Source organism: Toxorhynchites rutilus, chromosome 1 (assembly GCF_029784135.1).
Source record: "Toxorhynchites rutilus septentrionalis strain SRP chromosome 1, ASM2978413v1, whole genome shotgun sequence".
Taxonomy (NCBI): domain Eukaryota; kingdom Metazoa; phylum Arthropoda; class Insecta; order Diptera; family Culicidae; genus Toxorhynchites; species Toxorhynchites rutilus.
In genome coordinates, this window is record NC_073744.1 from 33,606,112 (window position 1) to 33,633,631 (window position 27,520).

At 38.1% G+C, this 27,520-nt stretch overlaps 1 protein-coding gene across 2 annotated transcripts in view; it reads left to right on the plus strand.

Annotated features, from left to right (window-relative positions):
- The window catches only part of LOC129763591 (dynein axonemal heavy chain 10), a 191,683-nt gene that overhangs the window by 72,540 nt on the left and 91,623 nt on the right, over positions 1–27,520 (plus strand). For both annotated transcript variants that reach the window (XM_055762828.1, XM_055762829.1), the window contains exons 28-41: positions 1,802–1,954; positions 2,459–2,591; positions 2,839–2,924; positions 8,483–8,617; positions 8,682–8,888; positions 9,542–9,681; positions 15,671–15,751; positions 16,349–16,544; positions 16,655–16,806; positions 18,895–18,976; positions 19,301–19,409; positions 19,810–19,930; positions 19,990–20,159; positions 20,228–20,369. In XM_055762828.1, the coding sequence (XP_055618803.1) occupies positions 1,802–1,954; positions 2,459–2,591; positions 2,839–2,924; positions 8,483–8,617; positions 8,682–8,888; positions 9,542–9,681; positions 15,671–15,751; positions 16,349–16,544; positions 16,655–16,806; positions 18,895–18,976; positions 19,301–19,409; positions 19,810–19,930; positions 19,990–20,159; positions 20,228–20,369 (1,907 nt within the window). The remainder of the gene's footprint in view (positions 1–1,801; positions 1,955–2,458; positions 2,592–2,838; positions 2,925–8,482; positions 8,618–8,681; positions 8,889–9,541; positions 9,682–15,670; positions 15,752–16,348; positions 16,545–16,654; positions 16,807–18,894; positions 18,977–19,300; positions 19,410–19,809; positions 19,931–19,989; positions 20,160–20,227; positions 20,370–27,520) is intronic.

The window sequence follows — 27,520 nt, forward strand, 5'->3', positions numbered from 1 at the left end:
CCATCGCTGATGATTGTTGCGTGGACGTAGCTATTCTGTAACAACACAAAGATGGTCAATGAGGGCCCTGAGTTTTGAACTCACGATCGATCGCTTACTAAGCGAACGCGCAACCAATCACAGCCCAGGTTCTCATTGTTATCGAGTAATTTTTGGGGTATTTTTCGTTACGAGAGTGTTTTACCATCACTTTTCTTCCAGTTCATAGAATCAGAAAATATTTATGAAAAAAAATATCAAGTCGGGTAAGACGGACACTCCACCGAAGGGGAAAAAAATTGTTATGAAAACAATTTTACAATTTCTTCCTTCTTTTTTTGAAGATGTACACTAAGTACGTCGCGAGACCAAACAAATATCATGGACGAATAAGCAGAGCGGTTCTTAAAACATAATCCGTAAAGAATGGCGGAAGCTTTTTGAGACATGAAAAAATGAGAAAAATTACAAGCCCTTCTATGTGATTTTAGTCAAGCAATTTTGTTCGATCATTTTCAAGCCCTATTTGAATACCTCCGAAACTTATCGAGTGCATAAACTTCAATTTTCAGATAGTTTCAATCTTCCCCACCAAGCATCCGTCTTTTCTGACTCAAATTTATTTTTTCAATGATACTGGACACATTCATTTTGCAAGATTTCTGCCGTAAATACATTTTTTTTATTTAGGGAGACCTAAACTATCATTTTTTGGTGGGATAGCTATATATTTTTTGTGAAATTCACGAAAAAAATCAACGTTTACTTAGGGTGTTCGTCTTTAGCAGCTTCCCCTAAATTTAAAATGTTATTTTTCCTAAACGGTTCATTTATTTTCCAACAACTTTGTCAAACATCATATTTGAATCAGAATGATTTTGAATACGCCCTTTGAAAAAATCAGTCGTAATTCAAATTGGTCATGTATAAAATGAAAATTATGATTTTAGGTAGTTTCTCTCATAAGTATCAAATTTCAACAAAATCGAAGAGAGTCGCGTCAAAATTTTCTGTTTTCGGCTAGTTTGGAGTGGAATTGTTCAATATGTGAAATATTTAAGAATTCACGACGCGATTAGTTCCAACGGGTTTTCTTAGGTTGCCCGTTGAAACCCTTCATGATGAAAAAATTTAAAAATTTTTTACAATTGGGGATTCGATAAATCACGAAAATCGGTTCATTCATCTGTAGAGGTATTTTCCCCCTTTTGTCTTCTCAGACTGCACTGGATATTATCCGCCGCCGCGTTTTGGAATGTGTGTTCTTTGCGCAATTCTGCTGACCCAGGTCAATCGCGGAGAGCAACTACGATGTGTGCAGTCCACCTAAGCTCAAGCCCCAATTCTAAAATACGTAGAAGAAGAGTAAGAGGACCAATTGTTTCCACTTGGTGCTCTCCTTCTGTACGGTTTGTTCACGCCCAATTTGTTTGCTTTCGAATGCATACTTAGACATGTTCAATCAGTACGATAAATGCATTGACACGAAGTATCCACGTTGCGACATCAGGGCAATCAAAAAATTATACAGAATAATTTATTCTCAAATTTTGTTTCATTCTAAAATAGTATTTCCGAATAATCAATAATTACAATTGTATAAAATAATTATGATTGCAATGAAAAATTTGCATTGATGCATGTTATTTCTTCAATACAATATTCAGACGACATTCAGAATTACCTCAGTTAAGCTAGGACATGATATAACTTATCAAAATCTTTCTTAAATTTGGATGTTTGCGAATCTCATTCTACACACATCATAATGAACACTAACACCCCCTTTCTATGTCTGCTCCCTTTTCTCATCCTCGCACAGCTTCCGTTCGGGGACATGCTGATGGCGCACCAACTGGAGAAGCGATGGCGAAAATTATTCAATTCCGCGCTGTACCGCACAAATACGCTGCAATCAACGAAGACAAAGTTTGCCGAGATGACGCAGAACGAGATCAGTATATTTTGCTTTGAAGTGAGTATTCGAAGCACATGAGCATGAGCATCGGGGCTACCATCACCCGCTCCTGCTTCCCCCGTGCAATGCTAGGGCCCTTTCCGAGAACCAATAGTTGTAGTGAAACTCATATTTCCACAGAGAAGCATAATCGCCTGAAAACAAGAGTAAATTAAGGAAAGCATTTTCTTAGATACTTTCCGGGCACTAAACCATCGGTAGGGGTAGCTTTGAACCATCTCGTGGAATGTAACTGTAGATGATTCAAACTCACACCGGTTCACACCTTCTCTACCCGAATCGATACAAAATGAATCCGTCAGCTTTCTCCCATTCCTTTGTAAAGTATGGCGTTCTGCTGTCTGTCGATCCCGGGGTCTGAAGACGAAGGGTAAATTGAGCATTTGATGTGGTGGTCGCTTTGATTCTCGTTCTCGTTTGATATGCTAAACAGGGCGTGTGGATGTGGGTGGGTGAGTGTGTGTGTGTACACCGTGGATGTAAATAGCAATTTCATTCCAGCTGAACAAATTTATCCAACGTTACAAGAGCGAAGGTCCTGGAACGGTGGGGTTGAACCTGGACCGGGGGCTAGAACTCATGGAAACATATGGGAAGGAAATCGAAGCAACGGAAAAACAACGTGTTGAGCTGGGTAAGTGTGGCGGTAATGCCGATCGACGTGTACTTCTTATTTTCAACTCCGAACACTAATTGAACACCCAGCTTCCTGCGGGTGCCTATAAAAAAACGAGCCACTCGAAGCTGTTCCAAAACAATTAGCTTTTTCCTGTCGCGAGTGCTACAAACCCCACCACTCAACGACACGACCACTTCACTAACTGTTTCCATTTGTTTTACCCCCATTTTTTTCTCTTTGGGGTTTTTCTTCAATTTCACAGAGAACGCGGAAAAACTCTTCGACATCCCATTAACGGATTACAATGAGTTCTTGCAGTGCAAGGAGGAGTACGATGCCATGAAAGTGGTGAGTAGACGCGAATTGCAAGTATCATTATTTTCAGATTTCATTTGTTGTGCTATGCCCTTTCCCAGCCGGGAAGAGTCGTACTGTTATTTAATGGAGGAAAGTTAGTATTTTTTTTTTTGCTGCCACCAATTCTTTCTGACCATTGCGCCTGAGAGAGTGCTCTCTGCCGGTCCGACAATTGGGGCCGCCCTGGTGGAAGTTGGTGGATTTTTTTGTCTCGGACAATTGATGTTCCCAATAGTTTAGTCTCCGTTGTGGCCGACGATGATGATGAAGAGGATACACGAACACAGTTAGCTTTTTTGCGAATCCTTCCCGAGTGTCGCATGACAAAACCAGGAAGGCACTAAACAAATGGATTCAATGGATTCATCATTCATGAATTGACTGATTCAAGATCAGGTGAAAAAGTGAAAGGTTGACTCGAAAGCCAACTGTCTCACCAAAATACATCAACATCATTATGAATTCGGTTAACTTTCTAGGAAGAATAAAAAAAGACGGGTGAGTAATGTTGGGGCCATAACTGGAGAGACGTGCCCTATACCAAGGGTTGTTAATTGAAATATATTGTTTTATTTTCATTCGTTCGAATCTTTCAAATTATAATGTGACTTGTACCTGAAGTAATCTAATCCAAAAAAATAATTATTTGACTAAAAAAATATTTTTTTAATGTAATGGTGCTGAAATGAAACTATGTTGCTGTCATTGGGGTTCGTATTGCTGGATTCCATTTAAGTTGGATTCTGATGAGTTTTTATTTTGTTTCTCAATTCAGTCTCTAATTTACACTGTGACGTTTTTCTCTTCTTCTTGGTTTGCCTTATTGAGTATTTGTACCTGAACGATCATTCGCCGGGGATGTTGTGACTGCATGATAGTGTTAGGTGTGAGAATTATTTGAGAATTGAGAATTAGTTTTAAGCTTTTTCAGTTAATTTTCCTCTAGCCTTGAAAAAGGCCTTTTGGGGAAATTTGACCAAAACTCTCGGCTTCAAGGAAGACAATTTCACCGTCACCGTCTTCGTCGGCTTGTCACATGGTGGATGACCGTTAAATTGTGTGATTTATCTCGAGTAATGGTTCAGTGATAAGTGTTTCGTAGTTCATCATATTGCTTCTTATTCATATTTCCATACAGTGCAGATGTAATGTAAGCAAACTACAATCTGTCAAATACAGGGTCTTTCAGATTAAACGCTCACGCAACAAATTTTGAAAACTTCTACAAAAGTGAACTGATTTTTACTTTTCAAAAACGAAAATAAAGCTTAATTTAGGACATTTTCGATGTGAGTACCACTTTTTTCGATAATGCGTTTTAAAGGTGAACGAAATTCTCCATGCACAACTCTAACATTACGACTTCGATGCTATTTAAAATTTCCTGTTTAAGTTCCTCCAAATTTTGTGGCTTATTAACTTAGCAACAGTCCTTCACGTACCCCCAGAGGAAGTAATTAACGACGAGAAATGTGGAAATTTTTACCATAAGAGGACAAACGTTCATTAACACGTTAAGCCCCGCGTCGGTCCCTGGGGACTGACACTGAATTTTTCGTCTTTTTTTCACCGATCTCATATGACCGACAGAAGACTTTTCGTCCAGAGAGTGTCGGAATTGGGAACGACAACAACAAAGTTACAAAATGATATTTAGAAAAGTCCACTATCGATTCGCTAGGAACGACGTGGGCCAAACGAAAAGATCATTGTCGGTCCCTTATTTCGACCGGGGCTTAACGTGTTAAGGCTTCGGTTGCTCGAGTAATACGATTTCCCTAAAAATACACGTTTTTGTAAATTGTACATCTGGACACTAAAAACCATCCGATCAGACTGAACGAGTAGCCGAATATTATCGTCCCGAAGTGCAGTGTTACCATCGATAAAGCGAAAAACAAAAGTTCATTAGGAACCATGCGTTTTTTTTGCGTGAGTGTTTAATCTGAAAGACCCTGTATAACCCAGCAATTTGTAATTAGATATCTTCCCGCTGAACATTTTTCAAATTCCGATTGCGATCTATTATTTAGTTTGTTTACAGCGTAATGACGAACAATTTCACATTTTTGGCGATTTTTGATATGGATAATTTTATTGGTTGAAGATATTGTGTTATATTCTATATTACTGGTCGGATTCGATTATTTAAAAACTCGATTATATACAGACTCGAATATATGTGATTCGATTATATAAATTTGGACTCGATTATATACTGTTTGAAAAAATGTTTTTTTTTTGCATTTCAAACATGACTTGTTTAAAAAAAATGTAACCTTTGAACATTAAGGTGTATTATAAGTGACTATTATATGTACATTGGGGTAAACATTGTGATTTTTGAGCAATTTTTATTGAATTTTCACCGGGAATTGTTTATATAGATATTGCAGAGAAATTAAGAAAGATAGAAGATGGATATCAAAGAACAAATTCTAGAGTGGTTTGAGAACTTAAATTTGATTGATAGAAACAATCATGCACTAAAAATTACTAACTTTGAAATTTTCACTTCTAAAACATTATTTAAATCCACTATTTTAGATGTTCCACTACTCTATCCTGTACTAAATTTTCTCATCCTTCGAATGAAGCCAACAGAATTGGCTCATGCAAGGTACTTTTTAGTGTAGAACCAGTATGAGACAACAGAATCCGGAACAAAAAAAAAAGTTTTATAACTCTATCATTGTTGATATTCGAACAAATGCGTAGAAGGATTTTTTAAATCAAATATGAACATCTATTACCCTCTGAGAGATTCTGGAAAAAAAAAAAATTTCATGTGAGAAAGGTGTTTTCTGTCTTTAAGGGGATAAATCAAAAATTAAATTCTTCGTTTCTATTCTATAAAAAAAAAATTATGCATAAAAACGAATAAAATTTGTTTTTGACTTGATTATATACATGATTCGATTAAATACAGTGAAAATAAATCCGAAACTGTATATAATCGACTCCGCGCTGTACCAACAAAATTTCTTGCCATTTAAGTTTGAGAGAACTAGCCCGTGAATTAAATATCTCACACGAGACAGTCCATCACATTTTGGTTGATGTTTTTGGCATGAAAAAAGTTGCAGCACGACTAGTACCAATAGAGCTCAATTATGAAATATCTATTTTAAAAAAATTGAAAAAATTGAAAAAAAAACTTAAATTTCAAAATTAAATTCACTCAAAATCTTTAGGACGAAAAAAAGTTGTTGTTGGAAAAAGTCTTTCCCCGTCAAAGTGCCCACCTTTCGATGCATAGGTGACTTGTTGGAAATCGTATTTATATCTCTTTTTCAGAATTTAAAAAAAACAAATTTTTGAGAAAAATGAATTTAAATTTTCAAAACATTTCTTTTTCAATGAATTCTTTTTTTCAAAAATGTTTCATATTTTCCAACGGAAACTTAAATAATTTCCTACATTCCATTCTCTTACCAACATTTTGTAGGTCTTATATACGTTTTGAGTGAATTTTGTTTTGAAATTTAATTTTTTTTTAAATTTTTTTCGAAAAAATAGAAGTTAAAATTCATTTTTCTCAGAAATATGTTTTTTAATTTTCTGAAAAGAAAAGATATAAATAGTCCTTACGATTTCCAACAAGTCACCCTTACATTGGAAGATGGACACTTTTACAGGAAAAGAGTTTTTCCAACAACAACTTTTTAATATTTTCTTTCAAATTATTATTATTGTTTCGTTCGTAACTTTTTTATGTATGAATTATCGCGATTCAAATGTTCTACAAACTTTTTCTATATTTAGAAACATCTCAAGAACATATCAAACGCAAGAATTTACACATACTGGAAATCTTCCTTAAGTTCCGCTTGGCGATGGTCAAATATTTCTCGATGGGGTGGATCTGCGGGGAGGGTTGAGATCTTTGGGCACCGTCATCATGTTATTATCGTCATACTTTCTCATCGTCTTTGGCTTCGCCATCATCTTTCCATAATATTTTTTACAAAAAAATATAGCTGAAAAACTATAATATCTACAAAATTCTGGTCAAAGGATGAAATGTAGAAAATTGTTGAAATTTAAATTTACAAAAAGAAATACCAAAACTTGAAAAAAATACTGAGAAAAATACTTTTTTTTCAATTTTTAACCCATTCGCTGCCAAGTAAGAGTATACTTGTCCTATTTTAAATATATTATAACATGCAGCTCGATATCCCCGTGCCTTCCCATTGCCAACGACGAGTATAATCGTCTTTGGTTTTTGCTTTCAAATGATTATGTATGATAATATGTGTGCTCTTACCAAGAAATAACAGGGTTTTTTTAAACAATAACACTAAAAATATGAATGAATATTCCTCGATGGGGTGGATCTGCGGGGTGTTGGAAGAATTGAGGTCTTTGGGCACCGTCATCATGTAATTATCGTCAAACTTTCTCATCGTTTTTGCCTTCGCTATCATTTTTCCATAATAGCCGGATGCCCAAATCCGGAAACCTTGGATAGTACATTTGTAGGGTAAATGATCTTGGTTTGTCCAATTTGAGGTGTTTTTACGCAACTAGTAAATGCAAATCGATTTTTCTTCATGAAAATCACACATAATCGATACGAGTTTGGGTTTGTTGAAATACCCCAAGTCTCTAGTTGCTAATACTACCATAAGGTGTTGAAATTATTCAAATTTTAATGTTTTTTAACGATTTTCCTTAAAGAAGAATTATGATCATGGTTTGACCACCTCTGATCATGGTTTGCCCCAAAAAATTATAATGGTTTGTCCGGTTTTAGAAATCTCCATTTTTGAATGAAAACATTCGAATTCACAATTAGATGTTGCATTTATCATTGTTTGAGTTTACTGTCATCATATTGATTCATTCATAATTTAGGCTTTCTTCAGAATATTGCCTTTTCTTGGGCATTTTAGAAGTGTTCACCTCAACACAATCAACACAGAAAAACCATACTTCTGCTATGCGCGAAGCACACCATAAACAAACATAAACAAACTGCAGCGCGCCAAGCGGTTTCCATAGAAATCATGTGGACAAAACAACATTATTGAATTGGACAACTCATGATCAGAATTGAGTTCATCAAAATGCGTTAATTTAATGGTTTAGCTATGTAAATCCGATACAAATGGTGACCAAGCATGATGCTTACAATATTTATAAGTGTTGTAATCCAGAAAAAGTCTGAATACGTGCCAAATAATCATCTGGTGATCGATTAAAAGTTAGCTCGAATGAGGGGTGCATTGACACAAATAGAAGGTGTATTTTATAATCCTTTAAAACATGTGATTTCGTAAAAATATACTATCAAACTACTATAAGTCATGTAAAAGGCAATTTCATTTATATGTTTCGAAACATTCGAAGGCCTTATTTGACACAGGAGCGCTGAATTAGAGCATTCAAAAAAGTGGGCAAACCATGATCATATTTTCGACTGGACAAACCAAGATCATTTACCCTAGTTTATTAGTTTTCCTTTACATTTGATGGTCACTTCCACTGCATTTATCTGTCTTCTTAGACTCACTGACGTTTGTTTTTACACTGTCCGATACCAGGTCTACAAGTTGTACCTCAAACAGAAGGTCGCCCGTGAGAAGTGGTCCAGAACACTGTGGGCTAACCTGAACCCTCAAGCTTTGCTGGATGGAATTGATGCCTTTATGAAGGAATATCGCAAGTTGCCCCGATCTGTAAGGCCCGCAAGACCACAAAATTAGCCGCAGTTTTAAATCCTTCCCCTCAATCCATGACCAGGTTCGCCAAACAGCGGTCGGTCAGGCACTGGACACCAAGATGAAGCAGTTCAAATCATCGATCCCACTGATGCTGAGTCTCAAAGACGAGGCCCTCCGGGAGCGCCACTGGCAGATGCTGATGGACAAAACCGGACAGCACTTCGATATGTCACCCGATCGGTTCACGCTCGAAAACATGTTCGCCATGGAGCTGCACAAATATCAGGTACGTTTTTTGGGGACGGTGTTGTTGTTAAAGATTTACTGAGTCGAGAATTTGGTCACTTTAAATCCTTCGGGAATGATTTATGACGCGTAGAGCTCGGGTGCTTACGTTCTAAGGGGACTGATTGATGTCACGCTTTAGCGGAGAGAATGTGTCTTTATCCCTTCAGAAATGTCATTTTTCTTTAGTTCGTTTCAATGAAATAAATTAAATGTGTACTGGATTTAAATACCGTGACAGTTGATAAATGATTTATTTTTCGAGAAAATGATGATGTTTTAATGAAAAAAAGGTTCACCATAAAAATCAATGATGCATCAATCGCAAAAATCAATAATAACTTCATTTCCCTGGCACTCATAATCGTAATCTGGCAGTAAATTCATCATCACCCGACATTAATACCATTCTTCGATCCGATGAAATCGGCCGAAACGGTTGGAAAACCACTCCATCGGATCGTTCGAGTTTCGCTTCGGTTCATTGCTAATAAGGGGGCTGTAAAAAGGGTGCGATATAGATTCATTTTTCATGTGCTTTTTCAATTTTTATTATTTGGCTCGTTTGTGTGTGATTTTTTCCCCTTATTTTCCCATTTCTCCGCTCGTCGTCCGTGATGCCTGCCTGCGAACGTTTAACCGAAACGACAAAAGGAAATCGCCGAAGAAATCATAAATAATGCCATCAAGGAGCTGTCAATCGAACGCGGCGTTCAGGAGGTGGCGGAAATCTGGCAGCGAACATCATTTAATGTCATTCCTTACGGGAGCAGGAGCGAGGAACAAAGTGGAAGGTAAGTGGTAGCCTTCAAAGTAGAGTAGATCGCCATATGTTGAATGGTCGAGACGGACATGTTCACATTTTCTTGACTGCTCTGTGATTGTCCTCCAAATTGTTGAAAACTAAATTCTAGAGATGGAATTCATTTTGAATCCGGATTCACAAAACCAGTTGTATCTTGGCTAACAAGCTGCTCCCCGTGTCGGTCCCTAGGAACTGACGTTGAGCTCTTAGTTAAAAAACGTTGATCATTGGGACTGACAGATACAAATAAGAAAAAAAAAGAAATACTAGCAAATAAGAAATGCTATATTTTTTTTCAAAATTATATTAATATTAATTCTAGCAAACCTTGTTAATTAGCGATACTCCTTAGGATGGCCACCAAATGTAAGTACCGTGATTGCGATAAATTCGAAGTGTTTGCACATAACAGTCGTTTTCGTTAGCATTGGAATATTTTCCTGAACCCGTCGCTGTGCAATCTCGTCTTAATCCAAAAGCCTTTTTGCAGCAAAATGATAAATCACCGTTCATCTATTTTTGTTTACATCGATGCATGTAGAACCCCGAATATCCGCGAGCGAATGATCCGCGGTGGAATGAAATCACTATTTCCATTATCATACGACCAGTTTAAATTACGACCTATTTCTTAAAAAGTTTTTAAAAGTATTTGATTAAAATATGATGTTTCACAAAATTGTTGGAATTTCTCTTATTTCTCTTGAATAGTTCATTGATTTTCCAACAACTTTGTCAAAGATCATATTTCAATCAGACAGATTTTGAGTTACGATTTTTGAAAGAATGACCAATGATTTTGGATACGTTCTTTTAACCTTTAACGAATGAGCGCATTTTTCTAGAACGATTTCTAAAAAATTAAATGCTTTATTTCCAGAGCGAGAAAAGGTGCTGTGTAATTTAAATTGGTCATATGATAATGAAAATTGTGATTTTAGGTAGCTCCAAGGTAGTGCCAAGTTTTAAAAAAATCAGAGACGATGGGTTCAGAGGCCGGCTGATTTGGCGTGGAATTGCTCATCAAAATGATGAGTTTTAGGAAACAAAACTGTAGACGGTGACAAAATGGAGAGATATTTTTGAACACGGAAAATTCTTAAAGAATTCACAAATGAAGAAATGCTACAAATGTACCCACAAATATTTAAAAAAAAATCTAAGGAATGCATTTAAATACAAAGCAGAGCAGTAAAAAATCTCAAAATTCAACAAAAAATTCTCAATTGCAAAGTGAAAAAAAATGCTATGGACAATTTTTGTTTGGAAAATTATCGATACATCATGAACGAATTTCATGCAAACTCGACTGGTCATTTGCAACATAATCGTAGATTGCAGTAAAACGTTGTGGGTGTAAAGACATTGGTCAACTTTGCATACTTGAAATCTTCAAAAAAGAATTAAAATAATTTATAAAAGGGGAAATTTTTTTTTCTTTATTTTTTACAAAAAAATATAGCTATGATATCTACAAAATTCTGGTCAAAGGATGAAATGTAGAAAATTGTTGAAATTTAAATTTATAAAAAGAAATACCAAAACTTGAAAAAAATACTGAGTTTTTTTTTCAATGTTTAACCCATTCGCTGCCAAGGAAGAGTATACTCGTCCTATTTTAAATATTATAACATGCAGCTCGATATCCCCGTGCCTTCCCATTGCCAACGACGAGTATAATCGTCTTTGGTTTTCTGCTTTCAAATGATTATGTATGATTTTTTTTCCCTTGTTGGGTGTGAACCACTGCGTCCATTAGTTTGAACTATTGTGGTATGCCCCATTTTTTGTACTACGCTTCAAGCTTATCTACTGCTTATTGATGAAGAAGTAGACTGAAAGCTATAGCGAGATAGGTGCCAATCAGGAATAATCTGTTTGATAAAATGTGTAGTCCTGATCGGCGACACAGACCAAACTTCCTTGGGCTCCAGAATAGCCTTATCAAGGTGTTGAAGTCTGAGTCTTGTTAGTGATCCGCATTTGCAGAGCAAATGTTCTGAGGTTTCGCTTTCGGCATTACAAAAGCGACAAATATCATCTTGCACTAAACCTATGTTTTTGAGATGGTATTCACTCGGACAGTGTCCTGTTATAAGACCAGTGAATGTGCTGAAGTCTTTCTTATTAAGACTCAGCAATTGTTGAGTAATTTTAATACTCGGCGTGATTAATTTTTTTGACTGGTTGAGTTGTACAGCCATCCAGTTGGCCATTACTTCCCGGTCTTCCCATTTATTCAGCTCACTCTTCAACACACATTCAGAAATTCCACAGAATGGTTCTGGACCAGTGAAGGGTGAGCTTGAGCCGCGTCTTGCGAGTTCATCTGCTTGTTCATTTCCCTCTATACCGCAATGGCCAGGAATCCAGTACAGTTGTACAGAACTTCTCTGACACAGTTGTCGTAAAAGGCAAATGCATTCCCAGACAATTTTTGAATAGCACTTGAAAGCATTAAGGGCTTTAAGTGCTGCTTGACTGTCTGAGAAGATGCAAATGTTAGCATGTCTATAATTTCTTTTAAGGCAGCCATTTATACATTCTATTATTGCAGCTTCTTCTGCCTGGAAAACTGTTGGCCAGTTCCCGATAGCTACAGAAAATTTTATTCTGGGACCATACACTCCAGCACCTGTTCTGTTACCCATTCTCGACCCATCGGTATAGAACAAGATTGAACCATTACGAACATCGGGACCACCCTCATCCCATACTGAACGAGAAAGTTCGATCACTCTGTATGGAAAATCATAATTGGTCCTTGGTTCCATCCAATCGCTGTTCATCTCTGAGGTTGGTCCAACGGGTAAGAGATTCAGGATGCTCAAGTGACCAGTTTTGTCCCCGTCTAATATTTTTTTATATCTTTTTAGCTTTAGAGCGCTTCTATTAGCCTCCAGCTGAACATGTTGACCCAAAGGTAACATGTGAAGGATAGCCTCCAATGCATTTGAGGGTGTGCTTCGCATTGCTCCTGTTACAGCAACGCATGCCAGTCGTTGGAGTTTGTTTAGCTTTTTTGTAGCTACAGTAGCTACATTATGTATGATAATATATGTGCTCTTACCAAGAAATAACAGGGTTTTTTTTAAACAATAACACTCAAAATATGAATGACAATGAGAGTGACTTCATATAATTTAGGCTTGGCAGCGAATGGGTTAACTTGTAACATTTTTATGTATAAATCATCGCGATCCACATGTTCTGCGACCTTTTATTCAACTTAGAAACATATCAAAAAATAGTCAAACGCGAGAATTATAACACACAAAAATGTTACGAACAAAACATCATTTTTTGCAGGAATCTTCATGCAAAAATGCCTTATATTCCAGAAACTATAAAAGATAGAAAGTTGACGTCTTCGACAAAAGTTCATATTTCGAATACACTACATCGCTATCTTGACTTGAAACAAAATTAGGATAAACTTAGTTTTCTCAAAGGAAACATGAAAAAGTTGATGTTGGAGATACTTTTTCCCTGTAAAAGTGCACATCTTCCAATGTATGGGTGATTTGTTGAAAGCTGTAAGGGCTTCTCATTTTTTTTTTTTGAGAATTAAAAAAAATATTTTTGAGAAAAAAAGAATTTCAATTTATAACTTTTTTTCAGTGTATTTTTTTTTAATCAAGTTTTGGTATTACAGTCAACTCTCCCTAACTCGATGTTCTGTATATCGATATGTTCCCTAACTTGATGGATTTCATGGCACCTTTGATTGATTTCATAAGCATTCTTCTCTCCAAAACTCGATACCTCCCTAACTCGATGGTCCCTTGGATTTCGAGTTAGGGAGAGTTGACTGTATTTTGAAAACTTAAACAATTACTTACATTTCATCCATTGACCATTTTGCAAATATTATAGTTTTTGAGTTATAAATCTTATAAAACAAAAAAGTTATAAAATGTTGTTAATCTTCTCTCCATAACTCGATACCTCCCTAACTCGATGGTCCCTTGGATATCGAGTTAGGGAGAGTAGACTGTATTTTGAAAGCTTAAACAATTTCTTACATTTCATCCATTGACCAAAATTTTGCAAATATTATAGTTTTTGAGTTATAAATCTCATAAAACAAAAAAGTTATAAAATGGAGAGTCATAAATCTTATAAAACAAAAAAGTTATAAAATGTTGGCCCTCTTCAAAAAGTAGTCTAATTCTTGTTTGAAGATTTTAAGTAAGAAAAGTTGCTTAAATGACCGGTGTATTTACGCCGACAGCGTTTCACTACTATCTAAGATGATGCTGTCATCTCCTAAGACGAGTTGGCATGAAATCCGTCTATAGTAAGATGGACAGTATTTTTTTCAAATTTTTATCTCGAAGCTATTAAGAATGCCGCTAAGCAGCGAATAAGTATGTTTTTCACCATAGGGATTCAAAACATTTGCCGAAATATGTTATTCGTACTCCATACTCCATATATTTTCCACAGAACTGGTGATTTGGTATGGGGCACTTTTTGCTTCCTTAACCAGCAGCCAGACTTTTAAAAAAATATCTATTTAGTAGAACTTCCCGACGAACCTTATGCCTGATGCTCCAGTTATAACATTCTCGTATCCATTGGAAAGAAGAGATTTTGTAGTTTTCATATGAAGTCTAAGCCTCAAAATATGCTGGTGGCTGCTCACTGTCTTGAGTGGAACCAAAGAAGAAATCACAGAATAAAATACTCTATACCTCTCCCTCGATGCAACGTGACATGTGGAATCATTAGTGCTACCTAACTTGCTTGTTTTAGCCAACACAACTGGGAGAGCACAGTAATTCTACACCCTATACTTCCTGTATTATGTAGTGCTACGTTAAAAGAAGCAGCCAATTTACTGTGCACCTACCTCGATAGTCATCAGACGCCTGCCCTTGAAATCAATGGATCAATCGGACACTACTCATTTATCGAAGAGAGAAAACTTCTCGATGAATTCATTAGCCTAACGGCAATCGAAACCCTCTGCAGGGTGAGTAGATCACTGATTTTGGTTCGAAGCACGAACACCAACGAGTAACGTTTTCTGCAAAGTACCAATATTAGGTGTAGCCTCTAAAAGTAGTTGCTGTTTTTTCTTTAAACCTGGAAAATCATTTCCAATATTTGAGTAGTGAGATTGAGTTGTGAGATCGAGCGAGGCTCGATCTTCGGCAACCGTTAATTTATTCACCGAACAAAAGTAGCTTTTCATTGCAGTAGTTACGTTTATTCGCTAACTTTCATTACGAAACTGTCGGCAAATTGCTTCCCACACCATCTTCATCGCACTTCCCATTATATAAGAAACGAACGACCACCATCCAAGGACTTTTTATTCGAACGTTTCTCACTGACAGCTGCTGACATCGATCGGCACATCTCAGGGACACGCTCCCATCCATCTCGAGCAGCGTTTCAATTTCGACAAGTGATTAATTTTCGAGTGGATAGCACATATAATCGAAATTGGTTATTTTCAATGGAATTGAGTACAAAAACATTCATTTATTGTATTCGGGAATAAACACGCGGCGCGGCTCGAATAATCAGTGCGATCGGAATTGTGGCAGCCGTCATTGGCGAAGTATCCTTCTCCGTTGGTTGCAAGCGCACCAAATCGAATGCCAACAGCATTAATGCAAGCTGAACGGTACTCATGGTATCGATCTGTACGATATTCAATTTCCGCTAGACTCAAACCACGAATCAATTATTATTAAGTGAGCCTTTGTCGGGTACTGTACCGGTAAATTGATAATTGATACAAACAGATATCACATCGGTCTGTCCCTGTATATCCTGCCTGCCCAGGCGGATTGATTATCGTTGTTGAACGCAATATATATTTATTAAAAGTGTGCTACTAGCTAGTGCTGGCAATCTGCGGGAGGAGAAATTTTCTGTTGGTTTACTTTCCCCTGTGGCACCGTCTGCCCCAAAACATTGTCCGCCAGGTTCATTTATTTTCCCGCCTTTTGATCTACTTCCAGGTTCGTTCTTGGCGCTGTGGACGAGATAATGCAAACACTGGAGGAAAACTCGATGAATCTGCAATCGATGGCGGCATCACAGTAATTACAATTGATTGCGTTTTCACGTGTGGACAAACGAACCGAAGCCCCGGCAACGTTGTGTCCAATATTGAAATTTTCAATTTGCGATGCCATGAAATATTCAGCTTGTGTCGTTACTCTACACCCCCCCCCCCCCAACAAGTTTTTATTATATTTCATTCTTCTGTTGACGCCGCCATCACCGAACCGGAACGGGTCGGGATCGGTTCATTTGTCCCCGGTTGACGATGGTGAATGAATCAATCATGACATAAATCAAACCGAGAGGCTATCCTTTCGCCCGCAATCGAAACTCACATCACGCCCGAACGGAATTTGTAAATTCGATTACCACCCACATCTTTCGGTTCACAACCAAATCGAATTCATTTTTTCGTCAGCTATTAACTAATTCCGGTAACAGGTCCATCCTGCTGTTGGATCGAAACAACGCCATAAATCTCCATATAACTCTATCGGAAACATAGATATAATACCTCTTCAGGACGATTTTGGGGAGGGCGGTTTGGGAGCGATGGGCAACCCTTTTCCACTCTGCCCTCCCTCGTTCGACTAAATTGTGCTCATCCATTTCGATTCGCACTCTCATCCTAGATTTATTGGCCCATTCCTGCCGACGGTCCAACGCTGGGAGAAGCATTTGACGCTCATCTCCGAAATCATCGACGAGTGGCTTAGCGTCCAGCGGAAGTGGCTCTACCTGGAGGGTATATTTATTGGCGGCGATATAAGTGCTCAATTACCGGAAGAGGCGGAAAAATTTAACAAGATCGACGAGGAGTTTCAAGAGGTAAATAACAGCGAACATGTTTATAGGCCAGGCGGGATTGGGGAAGCACCAGGTTGTTAAGAGAGCAATAAAGTATGCTGTTATTATGTTATTTGTTTCTCGCCGCCCAGATTATGACCACCAGTGCCGCAAATCCGCTTGTGGTGGACGTTTGTCTTGTGCCGGATCGGCTCGATGACTTCCTGCGGCTCGGAGCGGAGCTGGATGCGTGTCAGAAGTCTTTGAACGATTATCTGGAGCATAAGCGGATGCTGTTTCCAAGGTGAGTTAGATAAAAATGAGCTCTCCCTACCTATTATTGTCGCACATGCATATGAAACTGGAACTCACACATTAATATTTACGCATTTTAATAGAACAAAAATAAAACTCATATATTTTTCATGTTTTGACATCTGTCAACACAATCTAATTCAAAGTATCAGAAATTTCATGTTGCCAGTTTTTTTTTTGTGTTAGAAATGATTGATTTTGTGCCTATGAACTACGATCTACGCACATCTCTGAGTTTTTGCTATAATCTAAAAAAATATAAAAATGCTTCTTAGTGGAGGCATACGGTGAGCATGCTATCAACGAATCGCAATGTTATGAGTGGTCCAAAAAGTCCAAAAGTGGCAATTTGATACAGGGAACAGCAAACGGGTAATGCCACCACAAGAAGTCGAATTTACCAGTACAGTGGGAGAATCTATATATACAATCAACTTCCCCTAATTCGATATCCAAGGGACCATCGAGTTATGTAGAGAAGAATGCTTGTAAAATCAACCGAAGGTACCATGAAACCTATCGAGTTAGTGAACATATCGAGATACAGAACATCGAGTTGAATTCTCTTATTTTCAAAAAGAAGAAGCCGAAGTACATCAAGTTAGGGAGAGTTGACTGTATAAAAATGGATTTCTGTCTGTTTGTCTGTCTGTCTTGAAACAGAAGCAAATGAAACGAAATGGTGGTGGTTAGATAACCCTCTCACTCACCCTCTGGGTCTGCCATACAAATGAAACACAAATTTCTGCATTACTCGAGAATTAATCAATCAAATGAAACGAAATTTGGCATGTGGAGGTTTTAGGGTGCAATAAATGATTTTATGGTGGTTAGATACTCCTCCCTCTCTCTTAGGGTGGGGAAGGAGGTCTGCCATACAAATGAAACACAAATTTATGCATTACTCGAGAAGCAAAAGGAGCCAAATTTGGCATGCGAAGGTTTCAGGGCACACAAACGTTTCTATGGTAAATAGACACTCCTTCCCTTTCTCTGAGGGGAGGCGGACTGCCATACAAATGAAGGATACATTTCTGCATAATTCAAGAACTAATCAAGCAAACAGAACCAAATTTGGCATGTGGTGGTTTTAGGGGGGAAAGAAACATTTCTAAGGTGGTTCAACACTTCTCCCACCGTTCTAAGGGGGGCTGCCATAGAAATGAAACACAAATTTATGCATAACTCGAGAACTAATCAAGCAAATGGAACCAAATTTTGCATATGGAAGTTTTAGGGAGAAATTAATGTTTTTATGGTGGTTTGACACTCCTTTCCTCTCTCTGAAGAGAGGGGGAGGTTGCTGCACAACTCGAGAGCTAATCAATCAAATGGAATCAAACCTAGCATGTTTGCAGTAAAAATGGATTTTAATCAGAATTAGAATTAGAAAGGAATTGTCCGATTTAGGGCTGTCTTCATTCTATCATGTTTTCTGTATCAAACACTAGCTGACCTGGCAAACTTCGTTCCACCCAAAATGAATTTATTTTTTTGTTATCAATACCTTCAAACATTTACGTTTTCTTACATGAGTCCAATCGCAGAACTGTTCATTGACTGATCTTCTAATCGACCCCGTTGAATTTACCTATTACTAAAAAAATTATAGTCCTTCTACCAAAACTCATCATTATAAATCAGAAATTTATGTTTTATTTGGGAAAAGACAATTTCAACACAAAAAAGCCCATAATCAAACAGAAGACCGGTCCCGCAGTTTCTTTTGGAAAAACAGGAAAAAAATACCTTCTAATTTTTAAGCTATTGCAGACAGTATATAGATTTTTTAAGTTTTCATCGGAAATCTAAAAGATGGTTGCGTTTATAGTAGTGCTATCTTGTACAATCAACTCTCCCTAACTCGATATCCAAGGGACCAAATTAGACGGATGGGAACTGAATTACAACAATATCATTATATAAAAAGGACCAGAAAAATAAATTGTTCACAAAACTAAAACCGAAAGAACATCGAAACAACGTACCATTAATCTTTTCAATTAACTATACGCCTTTCATTTCTGTTTGTTAACAACACCAACTATAGCTCATTAATTTATAATAACCCACTTAGGTTCTACTTCATCTCCACGGATGAGCTATTATCGATCCTCGGCAGCGGTGAACCTACGTGCGTCCAGGAACACATCATCAAGGTAAGCAAAAGGAACGAGTCGCTTCCCCCTAGCGGCCAGCTCCTTCATCGTCTTTCATGTCTAACCTATCGCTATCTAGGATACAATTAATACTCTCACACAAGAACATCTTTACGGGCCATTACAACGAGTTTGGGGCCTAATGAAATTCGCGAACATTTTACGAACTCCCGGGCTTTAGTCTCCGGGGCGGGACCGAAGCTGTTTATAGTTTGTAATTTCCGCGAACGCCAGCTGCCTTCACGGGGGGAGGGATTTCGAGACGCGACCTTCCGATCGATTTGCCAAAGATATTGGATTTTTGTTTTCCTTCTCTCGTTACAGATGTTCGACAACATAAAATCTTTACGATTCGCTAAAGACCGTTCCGATACGCCAATTGTCACCGCCATGGTATCCGCTGAAGGGGAAGTAATGGAGTTCCAGCAGTATGGTAAGTTTGTACGAGTGTGTCCGAGCCAACGTGGCTCCCTGCGAGACCCGGTAATCGCGGAAAGCGCGAAATTCAACGGGTGTACGAAACAATATTCGCATCTTTTCGTTTTTATGACATCACGTACCATATATATATACGCACTCGACATAATGTCAGCGGTGCGAGAGAAGCATAAAAAGAACAAGAAACAGAAACTTTATGTTTCAATTGTCTCGATAATGACCTTTTTGCGAACGCCGAATGTCAAGAGCCCGACAGGCTGCGTCATACTTTATATTGAGTCATGTATCTTTGCAATATGGAAGGGAAAAGTTTTAATGTTGCTCACATTTTTCTCCCCGTCTTCTTCGGCACGTTCACACGTGTTTCGTGCGATATGCCCTGCGGCTGATTGAAGTCGTTGTAAGGGACCGCGTTGAAAGCTGGATGACCGATGTTCTGAACGAAATGAGGACCACCAATCGTTTCATCACGAAGAAAGCCATCTATGACTATGGGAAAGACCGGGAACGGGCAAGGTGAGTTGGATTGTGCTTTGGGCAATCATTCCAAAACAATAACCTTTTGCAATACCCAGACCCGATTGGATCATGCTCTACCAGGGAATGGTATGTCTGGCTGCCAACCAAGTCTGGTGGACCGCCGAGGTCGAAGAAGTGTTTTCCAAGGTCAAGAAAGGCAACAAACGAGCGATGAAAGAATATCTTGAGGCCCAAAATAGGCAGTTGGATGATCTGGTTGTGAAAGGTAAATCAAATGTCAATACTAGTGAATCAATAATTCTGATTCTTTTTTTTTTGTTCTCAATGTTTTAGTACGAGCCGATCTATCGCCCAACGATAGACTGAAGTTCAAAACCATAGCAACAATCGATGTACACGCCCGAGATATTATTGAGGGATTTGTACGGGACAGTATATTGGACGCCCAAGAGTTTGGCTGGGAGAGTCAATTAAGGTAAAATTCTGAATTTCAATTAAATTCTGGAACCTAGCACAAATTGCATTACAACGGGGTCTTCACTTAGGTATTCTTTATGACACATTTGAATTAAATTGAAAAAAAAAAATAAATTTTCCAAAGTTTTCCTTTCTTATCAGCAAAGTTTTTTTGAGAGGAATATTTCCCGATGGTGAAATGCTCCCGTGCACCGTGCTCCCGTGGCCGAGTGGTTAGCGTCATAACTAACATGCCGGGTGTTCGGGTTCGATTCTCGTTCTGGTCGGGGGAATTTTTCGTCAAAGAAATTTCCTCCGACTTGCACTGTGATCACGCGTATTCTAGAGCTTGCCACTCAGAATGCATTTCAAGGCGTGTTATTTGGCATAGAAATCTCAACTAAGTACTAATAAAAATGACGCAAGTAATACTACGTTGAGACGGCGAAGTTCCTCTAGCAACGTTAGTGCCATTGAAGAAGAAGAAGAAGATTTCCCGAGGGTGAATGTTTACATAACTCCTGACTACAAACGTTCGATCGAAATGATTTTCCTATGTAGAGATCAAGCAGTTTAAATCAGATTTCATTCGTTATTTCACCTAAGATTTTCTGTTATATTTTTATTTATTTTTTTAATTTTTATTTTTTCCAACAAAATACTCGCCTACAAGAATGGTACATTCGTTCAAGCCCTCTTCAAAACAATTCGATGAATTCGATGATTTTTTGTGAAATGGCTTGTTTACGATATCAGAATATATCTTAGTTTCGGCAATCATTTTTTCGATTGAGTGAAATTTCATTTCCCGGAGCATCTTTTTGTGGTCTGTAAAAAGCTAGTAGACCATATCTGGAGAATACGATGGTTTGTAAAGCCATTGGAAGTCAGAATTTAGTCAATTAACGGCAGTCAATATATTATTCCACTTGTGAGGCAGATCTTGGTGTAACAGAATTTTATATATTTGTAAAGTAAACCCATAGCTGACGTAGTATGACGTCCAATTTCGCTGAGATTTTGCATAGGGAAAAATACGTGACGTGGGACTACATCTAATCGATATGTACGGGGAGTAAAATGAAAACCTAAACACAGAACATGCAGGAAAAAATTAAAGATTACGAGTTTTCTTAATCGATGAGAAAGATGTTTGTCTCATTTGATAAGAAATATTTCAACGCATCTACCACAATTTATGAAATGTTATTTTTCATAAGATAAACAGTTGAATAACTGTAAAATGTCAAGCGTTATCCGCACGCCCTAACTGCCACGTTTCGATTGGCCCGGTTTACGGTTTCCCCAATACAGACTTCAAAACCAAGGAGCCTGGAAAATCGGCATTCCAAATACATACAAGTTGGGATAATTTTCGTTCCCACCGAATTGTGTCCCCTTTTTTCATTTTTTTAAAATGATGATGGTCCCACCTCTTTCCCCTACATAGGTTTGAGCTGGACGAGTTATCTTGTGGATAATTTTATGGAGGAGTTTCTTTGTAATATCAAATCAACCAGTAAGCAAGTTAAAAACAAAAAACGGTCCGGTTGTACCACTGGCATAGATTGTTTATCAAAAGAACAAGTAAGGGCATTATCTGAACGCTAAATATTCCATGGCATGTCAAAAGAATTTCCAATCCGGGAAGACACTTGACCGATCGGGAATCGAACCCAATGCCTATATCAGCATTAGCCATGAATTTACAAGGGATTTCCCGCTTAACTAGATTCCCGAGAACGATCTACTAATGCGATCGCTTTCGAGTCCAGACAGCTGAGCAACCCCGAGCCTAATTCTAGCCGACACTTCAGGCCCAGTAACTCTCCCAAGGTATGTCAAGAGAATTTCCAACCCGGGAAGACCCTTGACCGATCAGGAATTGAACCTAATACCTATGTCAGTACCAGCCTTGAATTTACAAAGGAAATCCCGCTTTACTGGATACCCGACAACGATCTGTTAATCGTTTTCGAGACCAGACAGCTGAGCAAACCTAAGCCTAATTCCAGCCGATACTTCAGGCCCTTCATTCAACCTGGGGTATAATCGCGTCAATCTGAATCTGCAATGAGATCTGCCACAACACAGAAAGATCTCGTCAATCATCTGTCAAAAGGATAAATTTACAAGTATTCCGGTTGAGCTATCCCTAGCTTCTTTTCAGTTTCCACTTTCAATCCCTTGGAATGGATCGATCTTATTAAACAAAACAAAAACAAAGAAAAGAAATGCTGAGGAGGCGATCTGGCGTAGTGGTAACATCCATGCCTCTCACGCTCAAGGTCACGAGTTCAATTCTCACTCCCGACATTCTTCCAAAAATGGAAATAGAAGTGACGAACCAGCCAAATGAGTTGAAAGTCACTATAATACAGATAAAAAAAAAAAAAAAAGAAAAGAAATCACTTTTGCCAATGTTCAATTTGAAATTTTACTATGCCGGTTCACGCGCGCGATGCTCAAACTCTTGTAGACTTCACAATTATTTTTAAACTAATCTAATAACTAAAATTATTAAAAATTGAAGAAAAAAAAATAAAAACAACATACCATCATCATCATAGTCTAAAGATAAAAAAAAACACACACACACATGCACCTACACCTAAAACAGTACTCTATTCCTTATATAATAATGATGACGGTCCCACTTTATTTTCTTACAACGATTTGAGCTGGACGAATTTTCTTTGATAACTATATATATATATATATATATATATATATATATATATATATATATATAGATTTCTTTTATAATACAAACAAAACCAGTATATTAGTTAAGAGCATAGACATAGATTGTCACTCGAGAGAGCAAGTAAAGGCATTATATGAACGCTAGATATTCCAAGGCATGTCAAGAGAATTTCCAATCCGGGAAGACCCTTGACCGATCAAGAATCGAACCTAATACCTATATCCATACCAGCTTTGAATTTACAAAGGAAATCCCGCTTTACTGGATACCCGACAACGATCTGTTAATCGTTTTCGAGACCAGACAGCTGAGCAAACCTAAGCCTAATTCCAGCCGATACTTCAGGCCCTTCATTCAAACTGGGGTATAATCGCTTCAATCTGAATCTGCAATGAGATCTGCCACAACACAGAAAGATCTCGTCAGTCATCTGTAAAAAAGATAAATTTACAAGAATTCCGGTTGAGCTATCCCTAGCTTGTTCGCAATTTCAATCCCTTAGAATATGATTTTCTTAAAAACAGAACCATTTTTTTAGCCAATGCTCAATTTTAAGCTTCTCTATGCCGTTTCACGTGCACGATGCTCAAACTGTTGTAGACTACTCGAAATGTATAAAAAATAAATAAATAAATTAAAAACGAGTACAAACAAATAAAATACCACCATCATCATAGTCTAATGATAAAAAAGACAAAAGCACAAAAAAAAATTAATCCGTTATAGCTTCGTCATCTTACATACTAACATTGATTACACCCCAGGTCAAACATTTAAATCATGCTTCAAAAACTCTTTACAAATACTACGAAACATTCGAAGGCTTGTTGCTGTCTTTGCCTCATTGGGTAAGGTATTATACAGTCGATATCCCTTATAAAAAATTGAATTTTGGTACACGACATTCGGAAGTTCATGGTTCTGAGGTCGCTTGCTTGTCTTGTATTATATCGATGCATGTCTCTTCCATACATTATAGTGTTTCGTAGGTAATTCGGCGTCATATTATTAGTCATTTTGTATATAAACGTGAGCGTGCAATATTTAATACGCTGACTGACTGACATCCATTGTAGGCATTCTAGCACAATCATCAAAACCAAGGGCCTGAGGAAATCGGCATTGCAAATACATGCTAGTAGGGGTAATTTTTGTTCCCAAGTTGAAGTTGTTGATCGTTCTATTCAATCCATAATTGAATCAATACAAACAAAATATTACTATGCCAACTTAAGTCCTACGTCATCCTTGCAATCCCTTTTTTTCTTTAAATAACCAATTGAATAATTGTGACATTTCAATCATTATCTAAACGCTCATAGTCTCATGTTTTGATTGGCCCGATTTATGCCCCTCAAACTGTACTGACTGAAAGGAGGACATAGAAGAATAGCGTAATACGATACAACGACTTACCCCTGAACCCCTGTCTGGAAGGTCAAAAAATGAATAAATTATAAATCAACAATTTTCAGTTCATTTTGCGAAACCACGAAGAGCACTGTTGTTTTTCAGAATTTTGACGTAGGACCACACCTGATGTCTATTGAAAATTGGACATACGACGAAATTTTAAGAGATTTTAAACGTATATCATGCAAAGTCATTCTTACGAAATACGAGGGCAGTCCGATAAGTATTTAGACTACATAAAAAAACGAAAGTTTTGGAAAAATTGCGATTTATTTCTCAACATAGTCTCCTTTTAGTTCGATACACTTGACCCAGCGATGATCCAACTTCTTTAATCCATCTGAAAAATACGTTTTCTCGAGGTCTGCAAAGCAGGCCTCTGCGGCGGCGATGACCTCCTTATTCGACTTAAATTTCTGCCCGGCGAATGACTTTTTCAAGTTTAGAAGCAAAAGTAAGTCGCACGGGGCCAAATCTGGAGAATGCGATGGATGGGGCAGCAGTTCGGGGTGCAATTCGATCAATGTAGCCGTGGCGGAATTTCCATTTTTTCCGTTTTTCTAAAATCAGCGGACACGCCCTGGTCAAAACAAAACTACGAGTCCGATTCGGCTGAAATTTTGACAGTAGTCGTTTACGAGAATGTACTACACGATAATTAATCTCTCTTTCGATACTGACACCATCGGGCGATGAGACTAAGTATCTATCGGACCACCCTCGTTTTGAAATATATGATTAGACGACAAATTAACAAAGCTTTTTTTTCGCTTAAAACATAGTAAAACAGGTGAACAATTTAACGATTAAGGAAGATCTGTTATGCGAGCGGATGCGAGGGTAAATTTCCCATCATGCAAGCCGCACAAACGGACTGGCCCTGTGCAGTGTCACAACTGCCAAGAATACGGGCATACCAAAGGTTATTGCAACCTTCCAGCAGTCTGTGTAGTCTGCAGTGGCATTCATGAGACAAGAAAATGCCCAGTCTCAAGAACAGCAGCAGAAGCAAAAAAAGCAGCAACTGCGGTGGCAACCACACTGCAAACTACAGGGGGTGCCCTGTATATACAACATTAAAGAAAAAAACGCAAGAATCTCGACAAAAAGCTGCAACTAGCAGGCCTGCAAGCTATCAGAAAACCCTGCAACCAACGGTAAATTCAGCCACACACCCGAAACCCCAACCTCCTGGTTTCACGCCTACACCTAGCACATCGTATAGGGATGCTCTACTCTCCCAACCTCCAACACCAATAATTCCTCCCGCGGACCAATTACAAGTATTTATGGGTTCAATTATGCAACTCATGACATCAATGCAAACAATGATGCAAGAAATGTTGCGCAGCCAGCAACTTCTCATCCAAAAATTTCAATGTTCAAAATATTTTTTTTGAAAATCTGCTATTGGAATGTAAACGGGATACATAACCATTTGAATGAAATTAAACTATTCTTGAACCAACACGACATTGACGTTTTTCTTATCAATGAAACTCATCTGACGGATTACTACAACATCAGAGTCACGGGATATGATTTCTATGGTACAAATCACCCGCACGGGTCAGCAAGAGGTGGGGCTGCGGTCCTCATCAATCGAGATATTCCACACTATTTATGACACCGTCACAGTACTCTAAATATCCAAGCAGCGGCTGTGTGCATCGAGAGTAAATCTGAGAAAATAGTACTAACAGCACTCTACTCTTCACCGAACCACCACCCTTCGAAAGAGGAACTGAAAGACTTCTTCTCACTCCAAGGGCACCGATTTATCGTCGCGGGTGACTTTAACGCAAAACACACCTTTTGGGGATCAAGGCTGATTACCACTCGTGGTCGCGTATTATACAACGTTATCACTGACTCTGGCTATGACATTGCATCATGCGGTGAACCGACACACTGGCCAGAGGACCTCGCACGACTTCCGGACCTGCTAGATTTCGCTGCCACAAAAAATATTAATAGTAAACGAATTCGATCGAAGCTTCTTCTGGACTTATCATCTGATCACTCACCAATACTCCTGGAATACTTCATAGAAAAGGAAGTGAAGCAGACATCATCTAATCTCATTAACTTTTCAACGAATTGGACAAAATATAAGACATATATCTCCTCTAACATTCTCGATCTACCTCTGGATAACGAACATCATATCGAGGAAGCAATTAACCAGCTCAGTGTACTCATGAAGAATGCTGCGAAGATAGCTACCCCACCTATAAAGCCTCAGAAACACAAAAAAAAATTATTACTGCCTCTCACATAAAAGCAGCAGTTGCAGAAAAGCGACGGCTAAGACGTATCTGGCAAAACGATCGCCAGAATCTAAAAACCTATTCAATATGGCACAACGTAAATTAAGAAAGCTATTACAAGACGAGAAAGATGAAAAATTCCATAATTACTTAACTGAATTATCGCCAAATCAAAATAATAATTACTCACTATGGAAGGCAACTAAGAATCTAAAACGACCTCAGTTACAGGTCCCGCCGTTTAGAATGCCCTCTGGTAATTGAACCAGAAGTGACGATGAAAAAGCAGCAACTTTTGCAAATCATCTTTAAAAAGTTTTCACTCCGAATATCGATCCGGACCTAATCAAGAAACGCTCGAATTTTCTGGTGCTATAAACCAAAACAAAATGAAAATCTAACATCGGCTGGTGAGACATGTTATCAATAATTATATCAATGTGAAAAAGTCACCCGGTATCGACCACATCAACGGATATATGATCAAGGAACTACCTGACCTAGCAATTAAACATCTCACAAGAATTTTCAACGCAATGACCCATAAAGGATATTTCCCACAAGCATGGAAAATTTCGGCCATCATTATGATTCCTAAGCCAGGGAAAGACGCACAGAAAGTGGAATCTTATAGACCTATCAGCATCCTTCCAATCTTCTCAAAAGTGTTCGGAAAAATTATCCTGATAAAATCAGCGCCCGAGATTGAAAGATTAATCCCGAATCATCAATTCGGATTCCGAGCAAAACATGGCACTATTGAACAAGTGCACCGATTGA